Consider the following 21,596-nt stretch of genomic DNA (forward strand, 5'->3'; position numbering starts at 1 on the left):
CTCCAATTTCGCCGTCACTCGTGCGATGCTGATTTTAACGGTGAAATTTAACAAGCAACATCAAAGGTACCTGTACAGCACAGAAATTGTGAAGGGTATCGCGCAGATTCGGCCCCGTCGGTGGACCTTCAATCAACAAATCATAGTAAATGGGCAATGCTGAAGCCAATTGCTTTTGTTTTGTTTGTTTGCTTTGTCGGAAATGGTCGGTGTACACATCTTGGTCAAACATGGGCAAGGGCCTTATCTACAAAGGCTGGGTTTATCGGAAGATGTGAGTCGCTGAGATTAGGAGTGTGTTCTTGGAGAACTTGCCGCGAGTATCCCAAGGCGGATCGAATAGTCAGGGGTGAGAACCGGTCCGAACTCTCCAGGAGTTTTGGCCCCGACCCACTGAGCGCAGGATTGATAGGCAGCATCGAATGCAACAGGGAGGATACAGAGCGCGATTGCATTGGGCCAGTCCAATCTTGGTCGCGGATTAGGGCATGGCTAAAGTCTGGCCCGGCTGTGGAATATGGATCGCTAGACTGTGTTGCAGAAGACGACACCGGCGATTCGTTGCGTTTCGCATATTCTGGCGACAGTTTATTCGTGGATCTGCGTCTCAACGAACACGCAGGGTGGCAGCTAACGCCAAGTTCTGCGGACGAGTCGACTGCGAATGGCACCAAGTCTGTCCGTTGTTCCACGGAAGATTTCCGATACAGCGGATCAATCTCAGTATCTAAATCGATGTCATTGTCATCTGAAACAAGGTCCGGTAGTCGTTGGCCATCTTCAAAGCCTGTAGGGAGTGGGGCGGGGTCGACAAATCGTGTCAAATGTGTGCGCTCTTCTAAAGAGGGCAGTTTCTCAGTGGAGTCTAGTTCTGTGGCTGACATCAAGGGTTGGTTCCCATCGAGTCTGGTTTCTGCACTGCCCATATCCACAGTATCAATTGTGCTTGGTCGTGGATCCTCATCGTCATGTTCATTTTCGGGAAAAAGTGGCCCGAGTCCATGAATGTCTCCGTCTGTTTGTGGATTATACCCACCGCCTGAAAGCATTGACGCCTCCAAGGCATCGGCAGACCCCATACGGGTGAGGAATGCTGAAGGGCCTGCAATAGCGCGGGCGTTGTACAATGGTAGGGCACCGCTGTGCAACCCAACACCAATCCCCGCATGTCGAGGATGTATCGAGTTGGACTGTCCGGCGGTTAATACCAGGTCGCAGGGAAAGAGTCCCAGCAGTTCCTTGGCGGACAGTCGGTGCCGGGGTGTTGGACTCAAGCAGATGGATACTAATCTTCGATAGTAATCCGGGATGACTAGGTCCTCGTCTAGGAGCAAGGGTCGTTGTTGTCGCTCGGGCTCGTCCTCCTCCATTGCCAGGGCCCACAGCGTCATACCCAGCTGGAAAATATCTGTCTTCACTCCGATATACATGGAAATCCGCTGGTTACTCTCGATCTTCGCAGCAATTTCCGGGGGGCTCCCACCCTACCGGACAGCCGCGGCGGTTGATATCGATGATCTTTGCGTCGTCGTTGGCGTCGACCACAATATTCGACAGGGTGAAGTCCCCCTGGACATAGCCCGCCTCGTGGATTTCACTGAGGCCTTGAACGATCTGCCGCGCCCAGCGCTCGCGGCGTTCCCACGCGATTGACCCTCGGTTCTCATAAATGATGTCGACCAAAGCGCCCTGCTCCGCGAAGCTAATGAGCAGCCCCTTGACGACATGTCGATACTCATCTACCACGATTCCCTCCACCTGAACAACGTTCGGGGAGTGCCTTGCAATGCATGCAGCGCGTTGATCTCGTACAGGAATTCGTCCACGGTATCCGGTCCGGGGATTTCCTTCTTGATAAAGGACTTGCCGTCCAAGCGCACGTTGTAAACAAATCCCGACAGATGCGCTTCAAAATGTAGGCGGTGTTCGGGGACCAGTCGAGCGTTCGCTAAGTGCCCGATGCAGGAAGTAGGAGGGTACGGGATGGTCTCGTTGACATCTTCGGTGACATGGACATGCAATCGGCCGTCCCGCGTTTCCAGCTTCAGGTTGGTGACGGTCTCGTAGAACTGGATCTCGGGGAGGGACTCGCGAATGGACTCGTAGATGCGAGCGCATTTGTCTCGCTGGTAGCGCAGTTCCTTCAAATCCTGCTCGAGGGAATCGGGAGGGGCGCCGCGGTAGTCACAGGAAATGGTGACCCTCCGCCATCGGTTGGGGGCTTCAGCGTAGGTGACGAAGAATTTTTCGCGCTCGGAGCGGTCGCGGAAATGCATGCTCAGGTTCAGAATCCACCGCTTCTCCAGCTCCATCTCGATGATATCGTCGGGGGGCTCTTCGGGAACATCCGTTACGTCCGGGAAGGGGTTCCATTCCGACCACAGCTCACTGTCCTCATTCGTCTCGGGGGGTTCCTCAACCGTGGTCTCATCCGTGTGGTCGCCGCGCCAGGCAACCTCGGGAGCGGATAATCTGGGGTCCACGGCGGGCTGTGGAGAAGACCCAGATCTGCTCCTCTGGGCACTTAGCGTGCGACGGCGGTCGGCGGATACAGCACGACGGGGCTCTGGGTCGAGGGGAGCCAGAGCGAGGTTATCTCGACGCTCGGAGTTCTGTCGCTTGAACGTGGTGGACCTGGGCAAGCCGACACCCACCTTCCGGGAGATTCGACGGGAGAGGGTATCGTGGAGTTTGCTCGGTTGAGGTTGAGGTTGATGCTGGTGGGATTGTTGATCGTAATGGTTGGTGGAGGGGAGAGAACCGGCAGGCGGCTGGGAGGAAGAAAAATCTCGATCATCACGGCCCAGCCATCTGCGCAGGCCCAAACGATGCCACATGCTCTGTTTGGGACGAGGGGGATCAACCTGTTCTGGGTCCAACAACAGCCTCAAGGACCTGGTCGAGCTACAAGTACTGTCAGCGATGGAGATGGCCATACGGGCACGACCGGGAGGCTAGATGGTGATTGTGGCCGTGTTAGGAATGAGTAGGAGACCCCGGCGGCCGAAAACAACGATGGCCATAAGAATTGAGGCGATTTTTTTTTCTTCTCTTTTCTTTTGGTTTTCCTTTCTTTTTTCGACCCTAGATCAGCAGTGTGGGATTCTTTCGCCGGAACTAACGTTAAGGCCCTGGGGTCTGACTAAGGGGCGGGGAGAAGAAAATAGAGGAAAGAAAAAAAGGGGGTAAATTGGGTAGTTCGTTGGGTTAAGATAGAAAAAAGGAAAAAGAAATAAGAAAACAAGCAAGGGTTTTTCTTTTTTTAGACAAATCAAGTGTCGTTGACAAGCAATCCAGGTTGTTCTTGTCGGAGAAGTCGGTGAAAGCCTTGAGTTGTCCAGAGGTCACACAAGAAAGAGCAAGACGAGGATATCAGGGATATAGTAATAGGTAGATAGATAAATAGGATGAAGAGGATGATTCAATTCTGGTCCATTACCTAGCAAGGCTCCGATGATTATTGGGACCGTGATCGGACTTGGCTGGGATAGAGCAACAGCAACAAGAACAACAAGAACAACAAGAACAACAAGAAAGATAATCCGTTGAATAACGGTTGATCGTGTGGATTCGCTACCCGGTAAAGAATCAGTTATTCATCATTGTCGCAATAAGAAAGAGAAGAAGAGAAAGTCCAATGGAATGGCAGTGGAGACGCACGGCGGCCTGACCGTGCCTGAACTGTTCCCAATACGATCATGGAGATTTTTCTTGAATTATAAAATAAAAAGAAATACAAGAATAGTCGGAGTGAAGACTCGAATGATATATTCGAATATCCAATATAATTCCTCCGTCCAGACTTTGGACCGAAGGCGATATAAATAAGCCCCCGCGACTACTGCAGACGCACAGCCCAATTCCTTCTCGAAGCTCTTTGTAACTTGTTCTTTTATATTACTATTCTTTTGGTATAGTATATAACATCCGCTATGCCCGGTCGTTATCTTTCCTCCCCCTCCTGATTGATCAACGTATACTTCTTGACATCTTCCATCCGAGCGTATCGCTTCAACCGCCGAATGGTCGAATCATAAAAGACCAAAAGAGACCAAAAGAGACGGCCACGCTGTCCTGACCTTCCTTCACACACACACTCTCTTTTCTGCCCTTCATCCTCCTGTCCTAACTGTTTCCTTGACAGCCAGATCAATACCGAGAATTGCCGTCCTGGACAACCTAAATGCTGACGGACTTACCGTTAGCGCATAAGCTTTCAAAGTGATGCTTCCAAAGAACAACTCAACGGCCGTAGTGCATCCAATCATCGTCCGAAGATCTCATGAAGTTCCAACCACATGGTTAATGGTCGACACTTTGCCTGTTCCCACTGGACGTATTACTGACTTCCTATTTCGGTATTCACAGCCATCTACCCACCTATCTACAAATCCCAAGACGTTTGTTTTCTTGTCGCCTCGATCTCTCTGACGCAGATGCAGTGTTGATCTTTGAGTGGGTAATTACCCAGGTAAATGGATGCCTTAGATAGGGAAAGTCTGTGTTTTGCGGAGAATGACGGAGATTTTCGTAGCCCATTATTCTCTGTTGGGACTCGTGCATCGGATGGCATCATCATCTCGCCGTCTTCTTCCTCCGTCTCTCTTTCTTCTTCTTATTATTTTTTTTTTTTTTTAAAGAACTCTCTTTATCCAGAGGATGAGTCGGCTCTCGAGCCCCTACTATGCAGTCGGGCATTTCATGATGCGATATAGGACTCTTCCCGTCTATTCGGCCACTCCTAGTCACTGAGTACACCTACTTTCCTACTCACCTACCTCCGGCTGGCAACTGGCGGACCAATGACTCGCGCAGTCCCACAAGTATACTGGTATATGTATGTACAAGTACACTAGGTCGGTGCATGTAGGCTTTAAAGGTCACAGCAGGTGTTTGATTTAGTTAAGACTGGACGACAGGATGTGTCCAGGATGATTGAGGAGCGAAGTAGGGATTTTATAGATTTCGACTATAAACTATAGTCGATATGGTGAACATGCTACGTTCAATCAGTACTAATCAGGCATACTTCTGCAAGTATACATAATGTCGGAATAATATTGCCTTAAGCTTAGCCTCAGTGCGAAGAGGAGAACCTGCCAGAGCTCGCTCTTTGTTTTCGAGATTGAATTACCTTCCCGCTGTCGTTGTCTATCTTCCTCACAATGAGGAGGCTCCACACAGTCGAACGGTGCCTATATCGCTAACGCACATGCAATTAGCAGCCCTAAACACAGGATTGACCACATCATCGCTGAAAGCCTTCAAGGCCCCCCGGAAACTCCACTCTGCCCCGCATCGAGCAACCGAACCCCTTCCAGCGTATCCTGCAAGCCCGGAGAAATTCAAAACTCTTGAAATTCTCACCTGCCAGGAGGACCTTCATGGGAAATAACCATCACTGTTGAGGAAGAATGTCGAGCCAGGTGCTCACGTACGGGCAGAACGTCTCAGTTGGATAGTCGGACAAATTATTCATCCTAGGGTACCGATCCAGACTGGTGGATAAAGCGTGGCAAGTAAAGCTGACAAAATAAGCCTTTTCCAGTGGCAACTCCTTTATACTCATCCCCACAGATAGAGATTCTTGTAATCCTGACAAAGTCCGAATCTGTTGGCCCTGAATATGAGCCATGAACGGAGACCCGCATACTTCAGGGCATCGTTCAGGTCCTCCTGCGTCAGTGCAGGGAATAGCTGCGTGGTGACTACGACGGTCTGCATCAATATCCACATCTACTCTAGTCTTACACTGGAGTGCAGGCTGCGAGGCGAGGCTGAGTTGACGCAGGAAGCTGCCCAGGACGCAGACATCAGGTGTGGGGTCGGTCGAGTTGTCTGTTGAGCCAGCGTTTGAACCATTTCCAATCACTCGACGGCGTCGGTCAGAGTTTAATGGTTGAATTGGTGCTGATAGTCCATGTTTGCCTCTACCTTGGTAAGATATAGCGTGGCGCCATTATGGAGGCGCACGGCGGACGTTCTGCTTCTGTAGTGTAAGCCAAGTTCGAGTTAATCTGAGCTATCTGCTAATATAGAAGTCAGCCTTACCAATATTCCATGGTCAGATCGAAACCGATGCCTTGAGCATCGTGCTGGGATGGTGGTAGACAGGTCGAACACACGGACATGGGACAGTCGTAGAAAGCGAGTCCTGAGGTAGAAGGATTTCGAAAGGGGTTAACTTGGGCGATGGTAATATAGTGAAAGCCTTTCAAGGGATACAAGGAGGGAATAGTGGTAAAAGGAGTCACACGTTTCTAGAAAGCCATGTATAGATATATATATGTGCTTGATTCTGGACACGTAGAGCCTAACGCTTTCCCTTTGTGCTTTAGTGCTCAGTCCTCACCGTACAGTACTAAGCACAGCTAAGTAGCGGAATAGTATGTAAGTAGTTAACAATTTGCAATCCGACAATCGGCGATACATCGTCCACGAATTGGAAGGGCGTGTACTAAGTAGATATGCATCGACTCAGAGAAAGTGGGGATGAATATTCCAAAAGATCAACATCAATGAATTGTCTGGAGTTCCGACTCTGAGTCTCATCTCCCAAAATTTGGTTGCAGGTTAACTGCAGGCTCGGCACGACCCTATATGCACGAATCCCTGGGGAACTGCGCTATTATGTAAAATATCCATTAACGTGCAGTGACTAAACGAAAGAAACATGACCTACAGAGCACGCTGGTGGCGAATAGATTTACCCCTGGCATTGATTCTTCCCAGTACAAAGTAGAGAGAGTTCTAAAGAGTAGTAAATTATCATTCGCTTGATCCACACTGCAGCGGTGGTTGCCTGATTTTTGCTGCCTTTAATCTTGTGCTATTATTACGGCAACAAGTGCATCCTGAATACGGGCACGGGTTCTGAGCGGGACTATAAGGGCGCTGTCTATATGGAGAAAGCTGACAAGCTGATCCATTCGAAGCTCCAGTCGAAGATCTATTTAAAAAATCCTGTGAAGAGAGAGGAGTTGCAGGCTGATTTAGCCAACTATCAGGCGGCTGGTACGCGTCTAAAAGGGGAACCTGCTGTTTGTATGTTACCTAACTATACTCGACCGACGTTATATTCCAATGCTATTGCAATACAAAATTGTAAAGAATGCCGTTGTTGGTGATAAGAACACAATTTGATGCAGCGCCAGTGGGTTTCCATATTCTTCCCATTAGGTATATGACTGAGCTGACAACTCTTAGACAACAGGACTCAAGCGACGCGATACAGAATGTCCGCGACTTCAATACCTACGTGGATATGTGCTCTTCTAACCCCAATAATGGTTGTAACCACGCCCTCCGGAGATCTGACACACAGGTGTGCATTCTGGGGAATTATGATATGCCGGATTCCAATACTAAGCTCACGTAGTCCAAGGTCTGGCACAGTGACGTCCTTACCCAGTAAAGAATTAGGGCTTGGAATGTACTGGAGAAAATGTTTTCCAGAAAGTATATACCTGCTAGGATAAGTCTTGAGGAGGGTTACATTCAACGTGTTACAGTTCATGGCTTGATCTGGGGAGATGTTTCCTGCTGCTTAATATTTCTTTATGATATACCTGCAGATTAAAACAAGGCATTCTAGGTATAAGTCGACGTTTCTCTATATAAGCCTCAGATGTTCTACGTTTGTTAGACAGTAAATATCTAGCTCTAATTAGCTCTGTTTAGATCCAACAATTGTTAAACTTTACATATTCCAGTCTAGAGGAATATACTGGTTTTAATAATCCGATTGTAATTAGAGCTATTATTACTATCTACAGGATATACGTCTACTATACGATTAGTACTAAAGGTCTCACAGCTGCAGGGTCTGTTTCCATACTCACATCCGGGATTTGATAGACATGGAGAGTACCTAGCCTGGTTTCTCCCCCTGAAACATATCGACAGAATCTACAAGTATAGATTTTGCTTCCAGTCTACAGTTCTCTACGTATGTAGAAAATACAAAACAGCATCATCTAAAAGAGGATAGTAAACGTGGCTCTAGAAAATCCAGTTCATACAGTAGTATATACAAGAGATGCTAAGGAGGTATCCATCTCGAGCCATCTCCCTGGTGACCCGGTATGGCCAGCTCGTAGTCCAAAGTATAGACTGCACGGCTGGCCAGTCAACGTATCCCTTTTTGTTTCGTTTTTCCCCAGAGCGGAGTAGTTATCCTCTATTTCTCCTTCTATTGCCCCTCTTTGTTCTTTCAGAACCCTTGTCAAGGTTGCTGAAAAGAAAAACAAAAGCGACAAACGTCTTGCCCTCTATCCCATCCGCGGCTTTGTAACAACACAGCTGGTAAACGTCAAGTGGAAAACAGATACAAACACCTGTCTCCCTGGAACTCAAGACATGTATTTAAACAAAACAGGGGTAAAAAAACTCCGACCATGCTGTCCACAATAAAAACGCCCTGTACGTGACCAAAAAAGAGAGGCAAAAAAAAAAAAAAAAGAGCAAAGTTCAGGTTACAATGATAAGGTATATACCAAATCAGATGAAGCCTATGGATGAGCCAGCTCAGTCATCGCCCTCGTCCTCCTTAGTATTATTAGACTTGGTCTGCGGGGGCTTTGCAAGTTGCTTTTGCCAGACTTGGTTGGCCGCATCCTTGTCTAGGTCAGCAAAATGGATATCAAACACTTCCGAGTACCAGTTCGCTGAATAGCCTTCAATGCCTTCTTTGATGTTCTGCAGTAGATGGTTAGAGACCAGGGAACATATACAGAGAGGAACCTGGTAATCACCAACCTCAGGCAATTCAAGCCAGTCAGACATGTTGTCCGCGGGGAAGATGATCTTCTTTGCACCAGCACGGCGGGCTGCAACAGTCTTTTCTCGCAGTCCGCCAATACGCAAGACTTTGCCGGTCACCGTCAATTCTCCCGTCATAGCAATTGTCGGGTCAAGAGGGTAGTCCATTGCCAAGGAAAGCAGAGATGTCGCCATAGTAATACCAGCAGAGGGGCCTATCATGTATGATTATTAGAGATCCGGAAATAGAATAACTTAACCAAGGGAAAGAAAATGAAGTTAAGACTTACCGTCTTTCGGCACAGCACCCTCAGGACAATGCATATGGATTTTAGCCTTCTCAAAGAATTTGTTTTCGGGGAACTGCTTGGCCATGACCGATTTCGCAAAAGAGTACGCAATCTGTGTAGACTCTTTCATCACATTTTGCAGATTGCCTGTGATTTCAATACCCGGTCTGGATTCAGGCGACAAGGCATTCTCCAGAATAGATTCCACGTACAACGCAGCGCCTCCCATGCTGGTCCAAGCAAGCCCCATCGTCACGCCAGGTGGGAAGACATCGTACAGACGGTCGGCCCTAAAGACGGGGGGGCCAACGTAATCCGTCAGGCTGTCTTTACCGATACTAAGCTTCACGGTGTGTGGGACCTTCAAGGCGACTCGTGGGGTTTCGGTCGTTGCCTTCTCCGGACCAACAGGGGCGTTCTCGGAGTCGGATGACTCGGTGTCTTTACTTGATTCCTCCTGTGCGGCCTTGCCCTCGTCGGTAATAGCCTTGTCTTCTGCGAGGACATCCTCTCCAAGATCACGGACGATGTTGAAGGCAGCTTTCCGGTAGACTTTTTCGATCTGTTTCTTCAAATTCCGAACACCACTCTCACGGCAATAAGACCTGATGAGCTCCTCAATGGCATCTTCCGTCAAAGTCACATCCACGTCGTTAAGGCCTGTCAATTCTCTGGCAGCAGGGCCAAGGTACCGCTGAGCAATCGCCATCTTCTCATCCGCAACATAACCCGAGAGTTCGATAATCTCCATCCGGTCTAAGAGGGGTCGAGGTATCGTGTCAGTCACGTTGGCCGTGCAGACGAACAGAACCTTAGACAAGTCCACGGGAACATCCATGTAGTGGTCCAAGAAGGACGAGTTTTGTTCTGGGTCGAGAAGCTCAAGGAGCGCGGAAGACGGATCTCCTTGATGACCCCGCCCTATCTTATCGATTTCGTCAATCAGAATCAAGGGGTTTTCTGTCTGGCATTTCTTCAGAGCCTGGATGATACGTCCAGGAAGTGCACCGACGTAAGTCCGGCGATGACCCTTGATTTCCGCAACGTCGGTCAAGCCACCGACAGAAAAACGGTAGTACTGTCTGTTCAGAGCTCGGGCGATCGACTTGCCGATACTCGTCTTTCCAACACCAGGTGGACCGACAAGACAGAGAATTTTCCCTTCCACGGTTCCACGAAGCTTGCCAACCGCAATAAACTCCAGAATACGATCTTTGACGTCCTTCAGACCGTAGTGGTCCTCATCCAGGACAGTCGTTGCATGCTTAATTCCGAAATTCTCGACACTCTTCTGACCCCAGGGGATCTGGGTTAGCCAATCGAGATAATTGCGGGTAACGTTGAATTCGGAAGCGGCCGGCTCCAGATGGGCCAGCTTGTTAATCTCCTCGTCGAAGACCTTCTTGACAGCTTCCGGCATGGCAAGCTTCTCGGCCTTCTCTTTGAACTTCTCCACCAATTTGTCTTTCCCGTCCGATTCAATGCCCAGTTCTCTCTTGATCCCCTTCATCTGCTCCATCAACCAATACTCGCGCTGTCGCTTTTGAATCTTAGCCTCCACGTCCTTCGAGATCTTGGACTGAAGCTGCGCGTTCATGAGCTCCTTCTTCAAAACCACCAATGCCTTAGGCAGTCTCTCTTCAATGTTCATAATCTCCAGAACCTCTTGCATCTCATGCAGCTCGCCTGCAGAGACTGCCGCTGCAAAGTCTGCCAGCTTTGCTGGCTCATCACTTAGATTTCCAGGGAACTGGTCGGTGTAAAATGCAGAAATCTGGTCTCGGAACAGAGGATTCAGACTAGCGATCTCCTTGCAGACATTGACAATCTCACTTGTCACGGCACGGATTATGGCACTCTTTTTGTCAAATGGCTCTTCGCCAAGGTTGTCCACGTTGACAAGGCTCACCGGATATTTGCGTAGAAAGGAAGTAGGCTCGTAGTGATCTTTCGGCACAAGCTCTGCAGTTCCCTCCTCAAAGCTAGCTACCACATCTCCCCGTTTTTCGTCTGTTCTGTCTTCGGTGGTGGGAGTCTTGTCATTGGGCGGGAGCAAGGAAGAGATTCGGATGCGGCGATGGGGATAGAGCACGGCCGTCACACCACTCGCTTCCCCACGTAGAGGATAAGCCGCAGTGATCTGAGCGAACACACCAACGTCATAGACTTCATCTACATTTTGAATCACATCACCATCGGCGTTCTCGTCCTTGAAGAGGAAGGCTCCCACGTAAGGCTGTCCCCGCTTCATCATATCTTGGATGGCCGCAGCGACACTCGGATCTCGAATGGTAATGGCTTTGTAGAAGCCCGGAAACAACGGACGCTTGGCAATTGGAATGGCCATGACCTGGGGATAAACTTCAGGGACCGACGGCTTTTGCAAGGCCTTCTCGCCTGACCCTTTCTTGCCCTTCTTTCCTCCATCCTCATTGCCACCATTGTTCGCACCACTGGGCTTGGAATCGGCCGACCCGCTGGCCGGAATAGGGGAAGGAGGTTCATTCGAATTTCCTTTCCCTTCCGCCGATTGATTATCCTTTTTGGCGTCTTCTTCTAATCCTCGCTGTTCTTTGTCACCCGCCATTTTCTCTCTCCTCCTCGCAAATGCCGATGTCGGAGCTCCGGGTTCTGGCGAGCCCTGCTTCCCTGATTGATCAAATGTTTTCCGTCGAGACTCTGGACCACGCTCAACATCCTTGTTCCCATCCTTGTCCTTCTGTTCTTTTTGGTTTTTCTGTTCCGGGTCATCCTTTTCATCCCCAGGTAGGGGTTTTTCTTTCCGCAGGATGGAGGTCGAAGAAATGGTGCGAGGGGAGGACGGAGTCAAGCGGAATCGGTGCGTAGAAGTTAGACTCGGTCGAGCACCTGCATGATTTCGAGATGAAGCGAGCAGGGACCGAAGAATTAATGGACGCGATGCTTTGTGGAGCGCGGCTCTCCAGGGGAGAGTCTGGCCGCGGAGCATACTACTGTGTAGAATGCAGACGGGGGATTCTAGTAGGAATAAAAAGGAATAAAAGGAATGAAGATGAGCCAAAGGATGAGAGGAGTAGAACGGGAGTTGAACACAAGCAATCAATCGACGCAATAAGTAGAAGTGGAAAATGAGGTCGAGAGACTGATTACCGAAGCAGCTTTCATCATCGCCGTCTCGGCGCTTTGTTTCTCCGGTCGGTAAACTTCTTCGAGCCGGCAGACTCGAAGATTCCAAGCTTTTCTCTCTCCATCAGGAGGCGGCAAAGTCGTGGAACAGGCTGTATCTCAGCAAATCAGTATCATTGATCTTTCCCGTCTCTTTGTTCAACTGTCTTTTGCCGGTTTAATGCCTGTCTGTCTTTCACAATGAACGCTACTTCTGCCGCAATGCCCAAGGCCGCGGCTATCCCCGCTCGTTTACTCCGGACTTCGCGACGATACTCTGGCCAGGGCCCGACGACCAGCGTTCGATCTTCCACCCAGGCCAGGTGTTACTATGCTTCGACAATATGCTCAATTGAAAAGCGCCCGCGAGATGGTGTTAGCAACAAGAAACCTGTGTTTCTCTCGTCAAGAGTGGGTAACCCTTCTCCGGATATCTTTTTTTTAACTTTTTTTTTCTTTTCGGATGATGGCTGATTTACCACTCATTCCGTCTCCAGATCTTCCATACGACTAGTCCTCTGGCGGCGATTCCCGATCCATACAAGGTTTTAGGCGTTGACAAAGGCGCATCTGCATCGGATATCAAGAAGGCTTACTATGGATTGGCGAAGAAATATCACCCGGACACCAACAAAGACGCAGAGGCCAAGGAAAAATTTGCCGAGGCGCAGTCAGCGTACGAGTTACTTTCCGATGCCAAAAAGCGAGAAAACTACGATCGATTCGGTTCCGCAGCTTTTGACCAGAACGGCGGCTTTGATCCAAACGCAGCCGGCGGTAATCCGTTTGCTGGCGCCGGAGGTTTCGGTGGCTTTGGAGGCGGGTTTCCTGGGGGATTTGCAGCCGATATCAACTTTGAGGATCTTTTCGGTGCTTTTGCAGGCGGTGCCCGTCGTGCTGGTCGAGGCCGACGGGGCCCGTTCCAGGAAATCCTGGTAGGAGAGGACGTCGAGGTCCAAACCAGCATTTCCTTTATGGACGCTGCAAAGGGCACTTCGAAAGACATTGTCATTAACCCACTCACTCAATGTGGTACCTGCAAAGGTGATGGGCTGAAAAAAGGCGCCAAACGCACCCAGTGTCGCCAGTGCAACGGTTCTGGTACCCGAGTGCATTTCATGCAGGGAGGCTTTCAGGTGGCAGCCACTTGCGACGCTTGTGGCGGTGTAGGTGTGATGGTTCCTCGTGGGTCCGAGTGCGGTTCTTGCAACGGCAACGGCGTGGTGAGAGACCGGAAGACGATCCAGGTGGATATACCCGGTGGTGTAGAAGATGGGATGCGCTTGCGGGTGGCTGGCGAAGGCGATGCACCGCCCGCTGGGGTGTCTGCTGCCCCGGGCACTCGGACACAACGCGGTGATCTATACGTCTCGATCCGGGTTTCCCCCGACCATCGATTCAGTCGCTCCGGCTCCGATATTCTTTACACCGCTTCGATCCCTCTCACCACTGCTCTCCTTGGTGGTGAAGCGACCGTGCCAACATTGGACGGCGAAGTCAAGGTCAAGGTTGCAACCGGTACGGGCACTGGCGACCGAATCACCCTGTCTGGGATGGGAATGAAGAAGCTCAGTGGCCGAGCCCGGGGTTTTACTCCTACTGGGGACCTGAAGGTCGAATTCAAGGTGGCCATGCCGAAATACTTGACGAGCAACCAGCGAACCATTCTGGAAGTTCTCGCGGATGAGATGGGCGACAAGACCGCCAAGCGCATTATGGACGTTGGGAAGCAGAGGTGAGAGAGCACGAACCGGTTCTGGATTCCTGGCTGAAGATGCTAACCAACCCCCAGCCCTTCTGAACCCCCATCATCCCCGTCCGGAGACTCATCCAAGGGAGAAGGCTTCCTCAAGTCCGCCTGGCACAAGCTCATGAGCCACAAGAAGGCCTCGGAATCCTCGAGTTCAACGGACGAGGCGAGCAAGAAGAACGATTCTGGCGACTCCAGCAAGAAAGACGACAAGAAGTCAGGCTCGAGCTGAAGTGATTTACAACTTTGTGTTTATTTCTTCGTGGAGAATTTTTGGAGATATCATAGCGCCGGCGACAATTGGGGTCTCTGTACAATTTTTGCATGTTTTGGAATGTTCCTGCCTGTATACATTCATATTCTCCACTTCTGGTACTGTGTCAATAGAGACAGGGGTTCTACTTGTATGTATGTACCTATACGGATTTGATTTTATAGAGCCACTGCGACTTTACTCTTCTAGACGCCGTCGCTTTAATATTGTACCTAGGGGCTTGCCTAGGAAGTATTTTACAAAGAGAACGTGAGGACCTGTGAACGTGACGCCAAAAATGACTACTTCTGAGGTTGTTTACGGCCGCATTTCCGCCCGTAACTCCCAGCGGCGAGCCGAGTCGCCCAGGTTCCAAAAAATATCATTAAATCGACCGGTAGTTGAGTAGATACGAGCCTGAATTTATTTAAGTAGCAGTTTTTCTACACGTGTATCCCGCTCGACGGTCCTATACGGGACAAAATGTACCCAAGATGGCGGATGACCAGGAGTGTTACAATCAAGGTGCGCTTCAGAATGTATGTAAGGAGGTAAAACGACGCCTGTTTGTGGTCAGAAGGCCACTGCAAGTAAAAAAGATAACAAAGATATCTGTCCAGAGAGCAGAAGGGGAAGTAAGCCCCATAGGAGAGGTGTGCTAAAATAACAAGAATGGAAAATATTGTGGAATTCAGGGAAAGTGATGCGCAGGGAGCTATTCTACCAGCTACAGGCCAGCTAGCCTAATTAGGAAGTAGATGTCCTTCGGTGGAAACACGAGGAATCACAGTATCTTGACCAACTGAGTCTCTTGCATTCCTATCTAGGTGCTCGACTTCTAGATCTAGGGTGCTCAACTAACTAAAGGACTGAAGAGTAGAATGGATCGTCAGATACTTCCGCACCGCCAAGTCGGGCGGATTATAGTGTTTCCGTAACAGAAAACAACTGTCAAAGAAGAAAAGGAAGAAAATAGTGCAAGGGATAAATGAGGCTGAACAAGGTAATACCACGAAGAAGGAAATGAGGACACTAAGTACCAACTGAATCGACTTTGAGGGCCCCGTCCTGACTATGAAACGTGCATGACGAGAAGAAATCTTGGGTTTAAGGATGTTAGGGCCGGAGTCGCGTTGAAAAATAGATTTAACTAGATTTGACCAAGAGCAGACACCGGCTAACGTGGGATGATTTCATGCACTCTTTGCTTTATTACACCCGGCTTATACCTCAACTTTTTATTGCAAATATCGCATTTGAGGGGCATTTCCTTGGGGAAGCGTTTGATGTTCTTGTTAAAGTGCAAGGGGGAAGATTTCGGGGTATTAAGCACCCATAATCGCCTATTTGTTGGAAGCTCGGAGTTTGAAACGAGGGTTCACTTAAGTATAGAAACCATATGAGAGATATTGTATCATATTAGGTGTCTAATCAGAAGATATATCTTCTAGTACAGCCGTCTTATACCCGATGCAATCATAGGACATGCGTATAGGGTCTGTGAAATAAGGCTGCCCCACTAATTATAAAGACCATGTAACCCAACAGTTCTGTTAGAGTCTACATAGTAGTCTGTCTTAGGTAGCTACATATTCACTGTTAAGGTCTTATTCACTGTTTGTCCCACAACGCGGGGATTTCCTCTGTGTAGCTGTTCAGGATACTTTTCCTTTCCTCTCTATGCTTGAAGTTTTATTAGATTGCTGCTTTTAGTGAGGCGGGTTTTCGATTGGTTATGAAACATTTCCAGCAACTGTCCTGAGGGAAAAAAAAATATCTTAACGCCGCAGTGACCCTGCCTAGAATCAAGTAATAAGACTTTATTGGCCTGCTATATCAATCGCCAGAGCAACTGGGCCGCCACTGCGGTACACCCCTCAGCTCCCTACCATTTGGTGGTCCTCGGTTTGGACCGCTGAGGACCAACACATGTGCTTGCTAAAATCCATCCTCATTCCCATATTATGCAACTAGAATCTCCAAATGTCTTAAAACGGAAATAATGAGCCAATTAAACTCATTTAATTTGATAGGCTGCGGTGTGAAATATTTACGAACTGATGCCTTTGTCAGGGTCTACATAGTAGTGGATGGCTCGAGGCACTGTTTGGCGCACAATTTGTCCCACAACCAGAGATATCCTCTGCGTAGCTTCTATCTAGGATTCTTCCTTTCCTCTCCCTGCTAGGCGTTTCGTCAGATTGCCGCTCATAGATTATATCATCTATTTGAACGAAAGTATCATCACACCTTTGAAGCCTGAAGTGTTGGTGCTTTATTGCCCTTGGTGCAGGGCCTAGGCTTCATGCAGGGCTCCAATGCCTACACATATATGGAATTAGGGTGAAAAAATGCGTGGCCTAATTATTGCATCTACTTGGCGAGTATCAGGGAGAAAACAAAGTGTTGTGTCGCGGGGTTTGGCTATTTTATGGCCAACGCCGTATCATAGGCGGTAGCACTTATTCTCTTTCCATTGCCTTCTGACATAGCACTCATTGTCAACAGCAGTATGCCTTCGGATTTTTGCCAGAGATATTCCACATCATGCTTGAGGTATGTCGAAACTGGCACGCAAGAGCCTGTTTTTGTCCACTAGCATATGGAAAGTAGAGACCTCAACAACTTATGCCAAGTTTCCAAATGTTTCTACGCCGCTACGGTTTCACTTCTAAATAAGACAGTTTTTTCTCCCTTAATGCCTAATGACTGCAATAAATAATGGGAGATTTGATAGAAAAGGTCCAAGCTTATCTCATACTTCTTCTGACGAATCTGCAGGCCATGACCCAGGTATATTTGCTATCACTTCACTCATTTCATCGTCATATCTCCAGTCATAACCCAAGGGAGGAAACCGATACGCCTTGTCCAAATAAAATACCGCCATTGCTTTGACAAAACCCAAGCATTCGTGGTTGGACTTCCACCCAAGCCGCTCAACAAAATCAGAGTCTCCATTTGCAACGGCAGCTAGGGTTCTGAGGTATCCGTGCATATTTTTGTAGTCCAGGATATGTATTGAGCTCTCGTAGTGGACATGACCAAAAAAAGAAATTAGCATGGTAAGCTCCGCCAAAAACTTCCACGTCAAATGTGAGTTGCGCACCAAGGTCCTGATGCTCGTTCTCAACATGAATTGCCTTAAAGAGGGAATTTCGGAATAAACAGTGTATCTCTTCGTAAGATCCTATCTTCAGAAGCGATGGAATGATTGATAGAGGTCTATATGCTCTGTGGTTAATTTTCCGTGTTTCTTCTGATAGTTGGAAATCGTCAAAAAAAACTCGATATCATTAAATTGTTGTTGAATTTCCTTCCTTTTAAGTTTCTGCGCGTGCGCCAGGTCTTTTGTCACAGAAAAAAGCTTGCTGCGCTTGATCTTCCTGTCTGTCACTAAGACCTGTTTGGGATTCAGACCACAGTTTGTCAAAGAATCAATCCAAAGATCAAAATTTCCAGTGAAACGTGCAAGATCAGTCGGTGTGCCATATGACTCTGAAACCGCGAATAAGTCAGCACCATGCTGAACTAATAATTCGATTCGCATCTTTTGATTGGCGCGATCCTTTTCATTGTAAATTGGACTCTTATCCTTCCAGTAGGAACTCTGCGTTTGAGGTTGAATTTCCGTCCAATCGATATCAAAGTTGCTGAACCTGTACTTTTGACGTCGGGGTTGCAGACATGCTATCGCAGCGTGAAGACAGGTAAGTCCATTCAACCTTGGGGAACGTCCATTCGCAGAAATGGACAGGCTCGCCTCACTGTTCAAGTGCCATTGGAAAATATCAAGGTTGGCTTTGGGATTTGAGCACAAATGAAAGAGGGCAGTGCGGCCAAAGCAATCTTGATCATCTAAAACTAGCAAGAACTCTTGTGCAATCGATTTCCAAGGGAAGTCAATGCTTGATTGACAAACCTGGCAAAAAATATGCCAGAAATTTTGGCCAGTAAAGTCAGGTGTCCAGGGATCAATCTGGCCTTTCCTAACCAACAAATTGAAAATTTCCCAATCTTTCTGAGATAGAGGACCTCCTCGAAGGTAGCACGCGTAGTGTAGAGGATTTCTGTTCTTAGAATGTTTAACGTCATGACTAAAAGGCAATTGTAGTCTTAGGAAAGTTACCTTCCATTATCGTCAACAATTTGGCTGTTCGCGCCAAGATCAAGTAAGTGATGTACCAGTTCTAGATGGCTATTACCAGCTGCCTAAAAGATAGTCATGTTAGCCTCCACCTCGATGACAAATAGGGCTAGATAGTCTCACCATAGCGATCAGAGAATGTCCATATTTGTCCGTACTGTTTGGCAAATCTTCTCTGTCTTGAAGTCTTTTCTTCACTTTTGTGGTATACCCACAGCAAACATCGTAAAATATTCCTTCATATCTTGGTACTATACGTATAGTTTCCAAGCTTTGCAGAAAGCTAAATCCTCCAACTGTCTTTGCATAGAGTCTGGCCATAAACCCTTTGCAGAAATATGACGAAGAAAATCTGATTTTCACCTCAGTATATGAGCTTTGTTGTCTTTTGTTAGTATTATTAGTCGTACTTTCCTTTCTCAGACTTGAGACAGACAGCGTTCCCGGGAGCAGACAGAAGTGTTGACTCCTTATATAAAAGACTTTATGGGCTGCTTGTTTACGCGAGGAATAATCAGATCCATGGAGGTCGCTTTGGTTCAAATAATATTGAGCGCTTTGTGACCCCAAGGCTTCAGTCTCATATGGAGAATAGCAAAAATCATCAAGACCTCTTTTTCCTTGGATGACATCTCGAAACTCTGTCGACGTAGTTAAGATAAATGCCTTAATTAGTATCTAGATAACAAATGTAGTTGCAAACAAAGTAGAAAAGACGAACGATATCAGTAGATTGTTATGATTAATAGAACATACTTGAATTCTGTAACGAGTCTTCATCGTCTCTGCACTTGAAAGACGCGTCATTCTTGTTTACTGCATATTCTGATCCTAATACGGCGAGGGTTCTTTCTATACTAGAAAGAATGGAAGAGTGCTGACAAGTAGCTCGACTATTACTGACAGTTAGTCAAGTTCAGAAAGTAGACCAAGGCACTTACAGTTGTAAAACAAGCAGGGCGAGAGACAGATCATTTATTGTCTCCCTTAGAGACGCTCTTGCAACTGAGAGCTTCTCGTCAAAGGCAAGGCTCCTTAATGCCCCCTTAATGTTCCGCAACTTCCCGGTGGATTTGCTTGCTTCAATATCTTGCGTAATGTCTTTAACCCTTTTTAACGGATGTTTGCAGCGTTCCAGGCAAGCAAATAAATTGTGATCCCAGGCTCTTGGATAGCCAGAGTTCTGATTACCGTTAATAGTTGTTCGACACTCTCTAAGCCATTCGCAATCTCAGTTGAAATAGATGGGAGATCATGCACACGTCTCCAATAACGCTGTGCGGATTTTGTGACTTCCAGTAATTCAAGTGCCAAGGAACAAGTACCAAAAGCACCTGCAACAATCCCGAACACTTCTGCCATCCTGTTTTCTCAAAAATTCAGTAAGACAAAAGTCGGGACAAGATAATTAAAAAGATAATTATTGTATAAGGTGGATCTGTAAGCAGGAGCCAGGTTATCTGTACAGCACGGTTCATGATGGCGTCTCTATTCTTATATCTGTCAAGATACTCATGCACAGCCTACTCCAGTTAATCAGGCAGTGAGCTAATATAGCCACTAACACTAGCTACTAGGGTATTTTGACCCATTATGGCCTTAATGAGATTACTGCACTGCGGCTTTGATAATGATGATGATATACAGCCACCTTTTTCACACTCTGCAGCCTGCTATGACACTCGTGCAATCCACTTGTTGAGGGAGGCACAGCCTGGGCAAAATGTCAGGCAACTGATCCCCGCAGGATCCAGCGCAAAGTTCTTAGCACAGGTAAATTTAGTTTTTATTTAAACAGGCTATTTTTAAAGGCCTTAAAACGTTATCCCATTCGCTCTTCCTTGCAGGTGGGGTAAGCCGAGAGCGAGGGGCGTGACCAAACAGAAGGCTGACAATTCCCCAATATTAGGATATCTAATGATCAATTTGGTCTACAATTCTTATTTCTTTTGTGGTGGCTCGCTAGACTCGGTGGTGGGCTAAGCCAGTTAACTAACTTATACATTTTGTTCGCAAAGAGGGGTAGGTAACCTTACAGTATACATACCTTCCTTCTCGCATCCAGAATCCTCTCCCAGAACAAGCATATTTTCCAGTGGTGCTCAGGCCTAATCCTTGGCAGTCACTCAATCGACAAATATATCGACTCTGGGGGATCATATTCTTCCTTGAAAGTTAGTATGTTGATTTTGACAGCGAGCACAAGGACATTCTGATCAAGTTACAAAGTGAAAAGGAATGTGCACAGATTTCCGAACGGCCTCCAAATATTCAGGATGCAGAGTCTCTGGTTGTGCGAGGACCCAGTTTATAATAGGCTCAACCTGTAAAACGAAGCCGCTAGGTATTGAGAGAAAGATGTGTCCAAACTATAAGGTGATATCTGGCGGGTCTCAGGAAATCAAAGGAAAATGTCCGAAGCATCAATAGGTAAGAAAATTAAAATTTCTGAAGGCCATCGCTAACTCACTCTAAGGACAAATTAATAACGGATTAAGACAACGAGATTTGTTTCAACTCGCATCAAGGGAAGCTCTAAACTTCGCCTCCTATTCCCATATATGGGTGTGTGCATTTTACGGGCTCCGTGGTATCTCCTTACTCCAGCGACCAGCATCATTGGACCTGGTAACATCACATGATATACCAATACATGGTTGATACATGTCAGGCAGACGGCGTTACACTTGAGAGTTTGATTTATTATAAGTATCAATAAACAGAGCGGTAGATGAGTAGATTTGGGCCTGAATTTATTATACGTAGCAGTTTTTTCCACACGGTGTTTCCCGCTCAACGATCCTACACAAGACAAAATATGGCACAGGTGGCTCACACCTACCTGTCATACGTTAAGTTATTGCTTTCTCAAGGTACTTCTGTAATCCGAGGTGACACATATGAAACCAGTGTCTTCTCTGGGACGGAGAGCCAAATCAATAACTTAGCATGATATCTCAGCGCCATGTTCAATTAGAAGGGAAGTAGATTGCCTTCTATCAGAATTACACGCCAATGTGAAAAGAATTGCCGCGTCAAATCTGCCACCTAGGACACTCGTAACGACAGTAGAGATATAGGATTCAAATACACCTACGGGGTTCAAGTACCTCATCTAAAAAATGAACTTTTTTACCTGTGTTCATAAGATAAGACCCTTGCCACTTGATCATTATCATGAACGCTCAGTCATCAACGACCACTTTCTCAGTTGCGAAAGGGGTCACTTCCACTTTCCAAGTCAACAATACA

The 21,596-nt window shown here is 47.5% G+C and overlaps 3 protein-coding genes across 3 annotated transcripts; 1 reads left to right on the forward strand and 2 right to left on the reverse strand.

Moving 5' to 3' along the window:
* Positions 1 to 224: 224 nt before the first annotated feature.
* Positions 225 to 2,936, reverse strand: ATNIH1004_003365 (uncharacterized protein; the record flags this gene model as incomplete). Its single annotated transcript, XM_033568043.1, has 3 exons — positions 225 to 1,439; positions 1,489 to 1,780; positions 1,813 to 2,936. The coding sequence occupies 3 exons, from the start codon at positions 2,934 to 2,936 to the stop codon at positions 225 to 227; spliced, it is 2,631 nt and encodes an 876-aa protein (XP_033430038.1).
* Positions 2,937 to 8,526: 5,590 nt separating this feature from the next.
* On the reverse strand, positions 8,527 to 12,018 carry PIM1 (endopeptidase La; the record flags this gene model as incomplete). Its single annotated transcript, XM_033568044.1, has 3 exons — positions 8,527 to 8,697; positions 8,758 to 8,975; positions 9,051 to 12,018. 3 exons carry the CDS (start codon positions 12,016 to 12,018, stop codon positions 8,527 to 8,529), a joined length of 3,357 nt encoding a protein of 1,118 aa, XP_033430039.1.
* A 377-nt stretch (positions 12,019 to 12,395) lies between these two features.
* ATNIH1004_003367 (putative mitochondrial DnaJ chaperone (Mdj1)) lies at positions 12,396 to 14,176 on the forward strand (the record flags this gene model as incomplete). The annotated part of the gene is made up of 3 exons (XM_033568045.1): positions 12,396 to 12,605; positions 12,692 to 13,929; positions 13,987 to 14,176. The coding sequence occupies 3 exons, from the start codon at positions 12,396 to 12,398 to the stop codon at positions 14,174 to 14,176; spliced, it is 1,638 nt and encodes a 545-aa protein (XP_033430040.1).
* Between the last annotated feature and the right edge of the window lie 7,420 nt (positions 14,177 to 21,596).

This window comes from Aspergillus tanneri (genome assembly GCF_003426965.1).
Source record: "Aspergillus tanneri strain NIH1004 chromosome Unknown AapTan_1_pilon_pilon_pilon, whole genome shotgun sequence".
Taxonomy (NCBI): Eukaryota; Fungi; Ascomycota; class Eurotiomycetes; order Eurotiales; family Aspergillaceae; genus Aspergillus; species Aspergillus tanneri.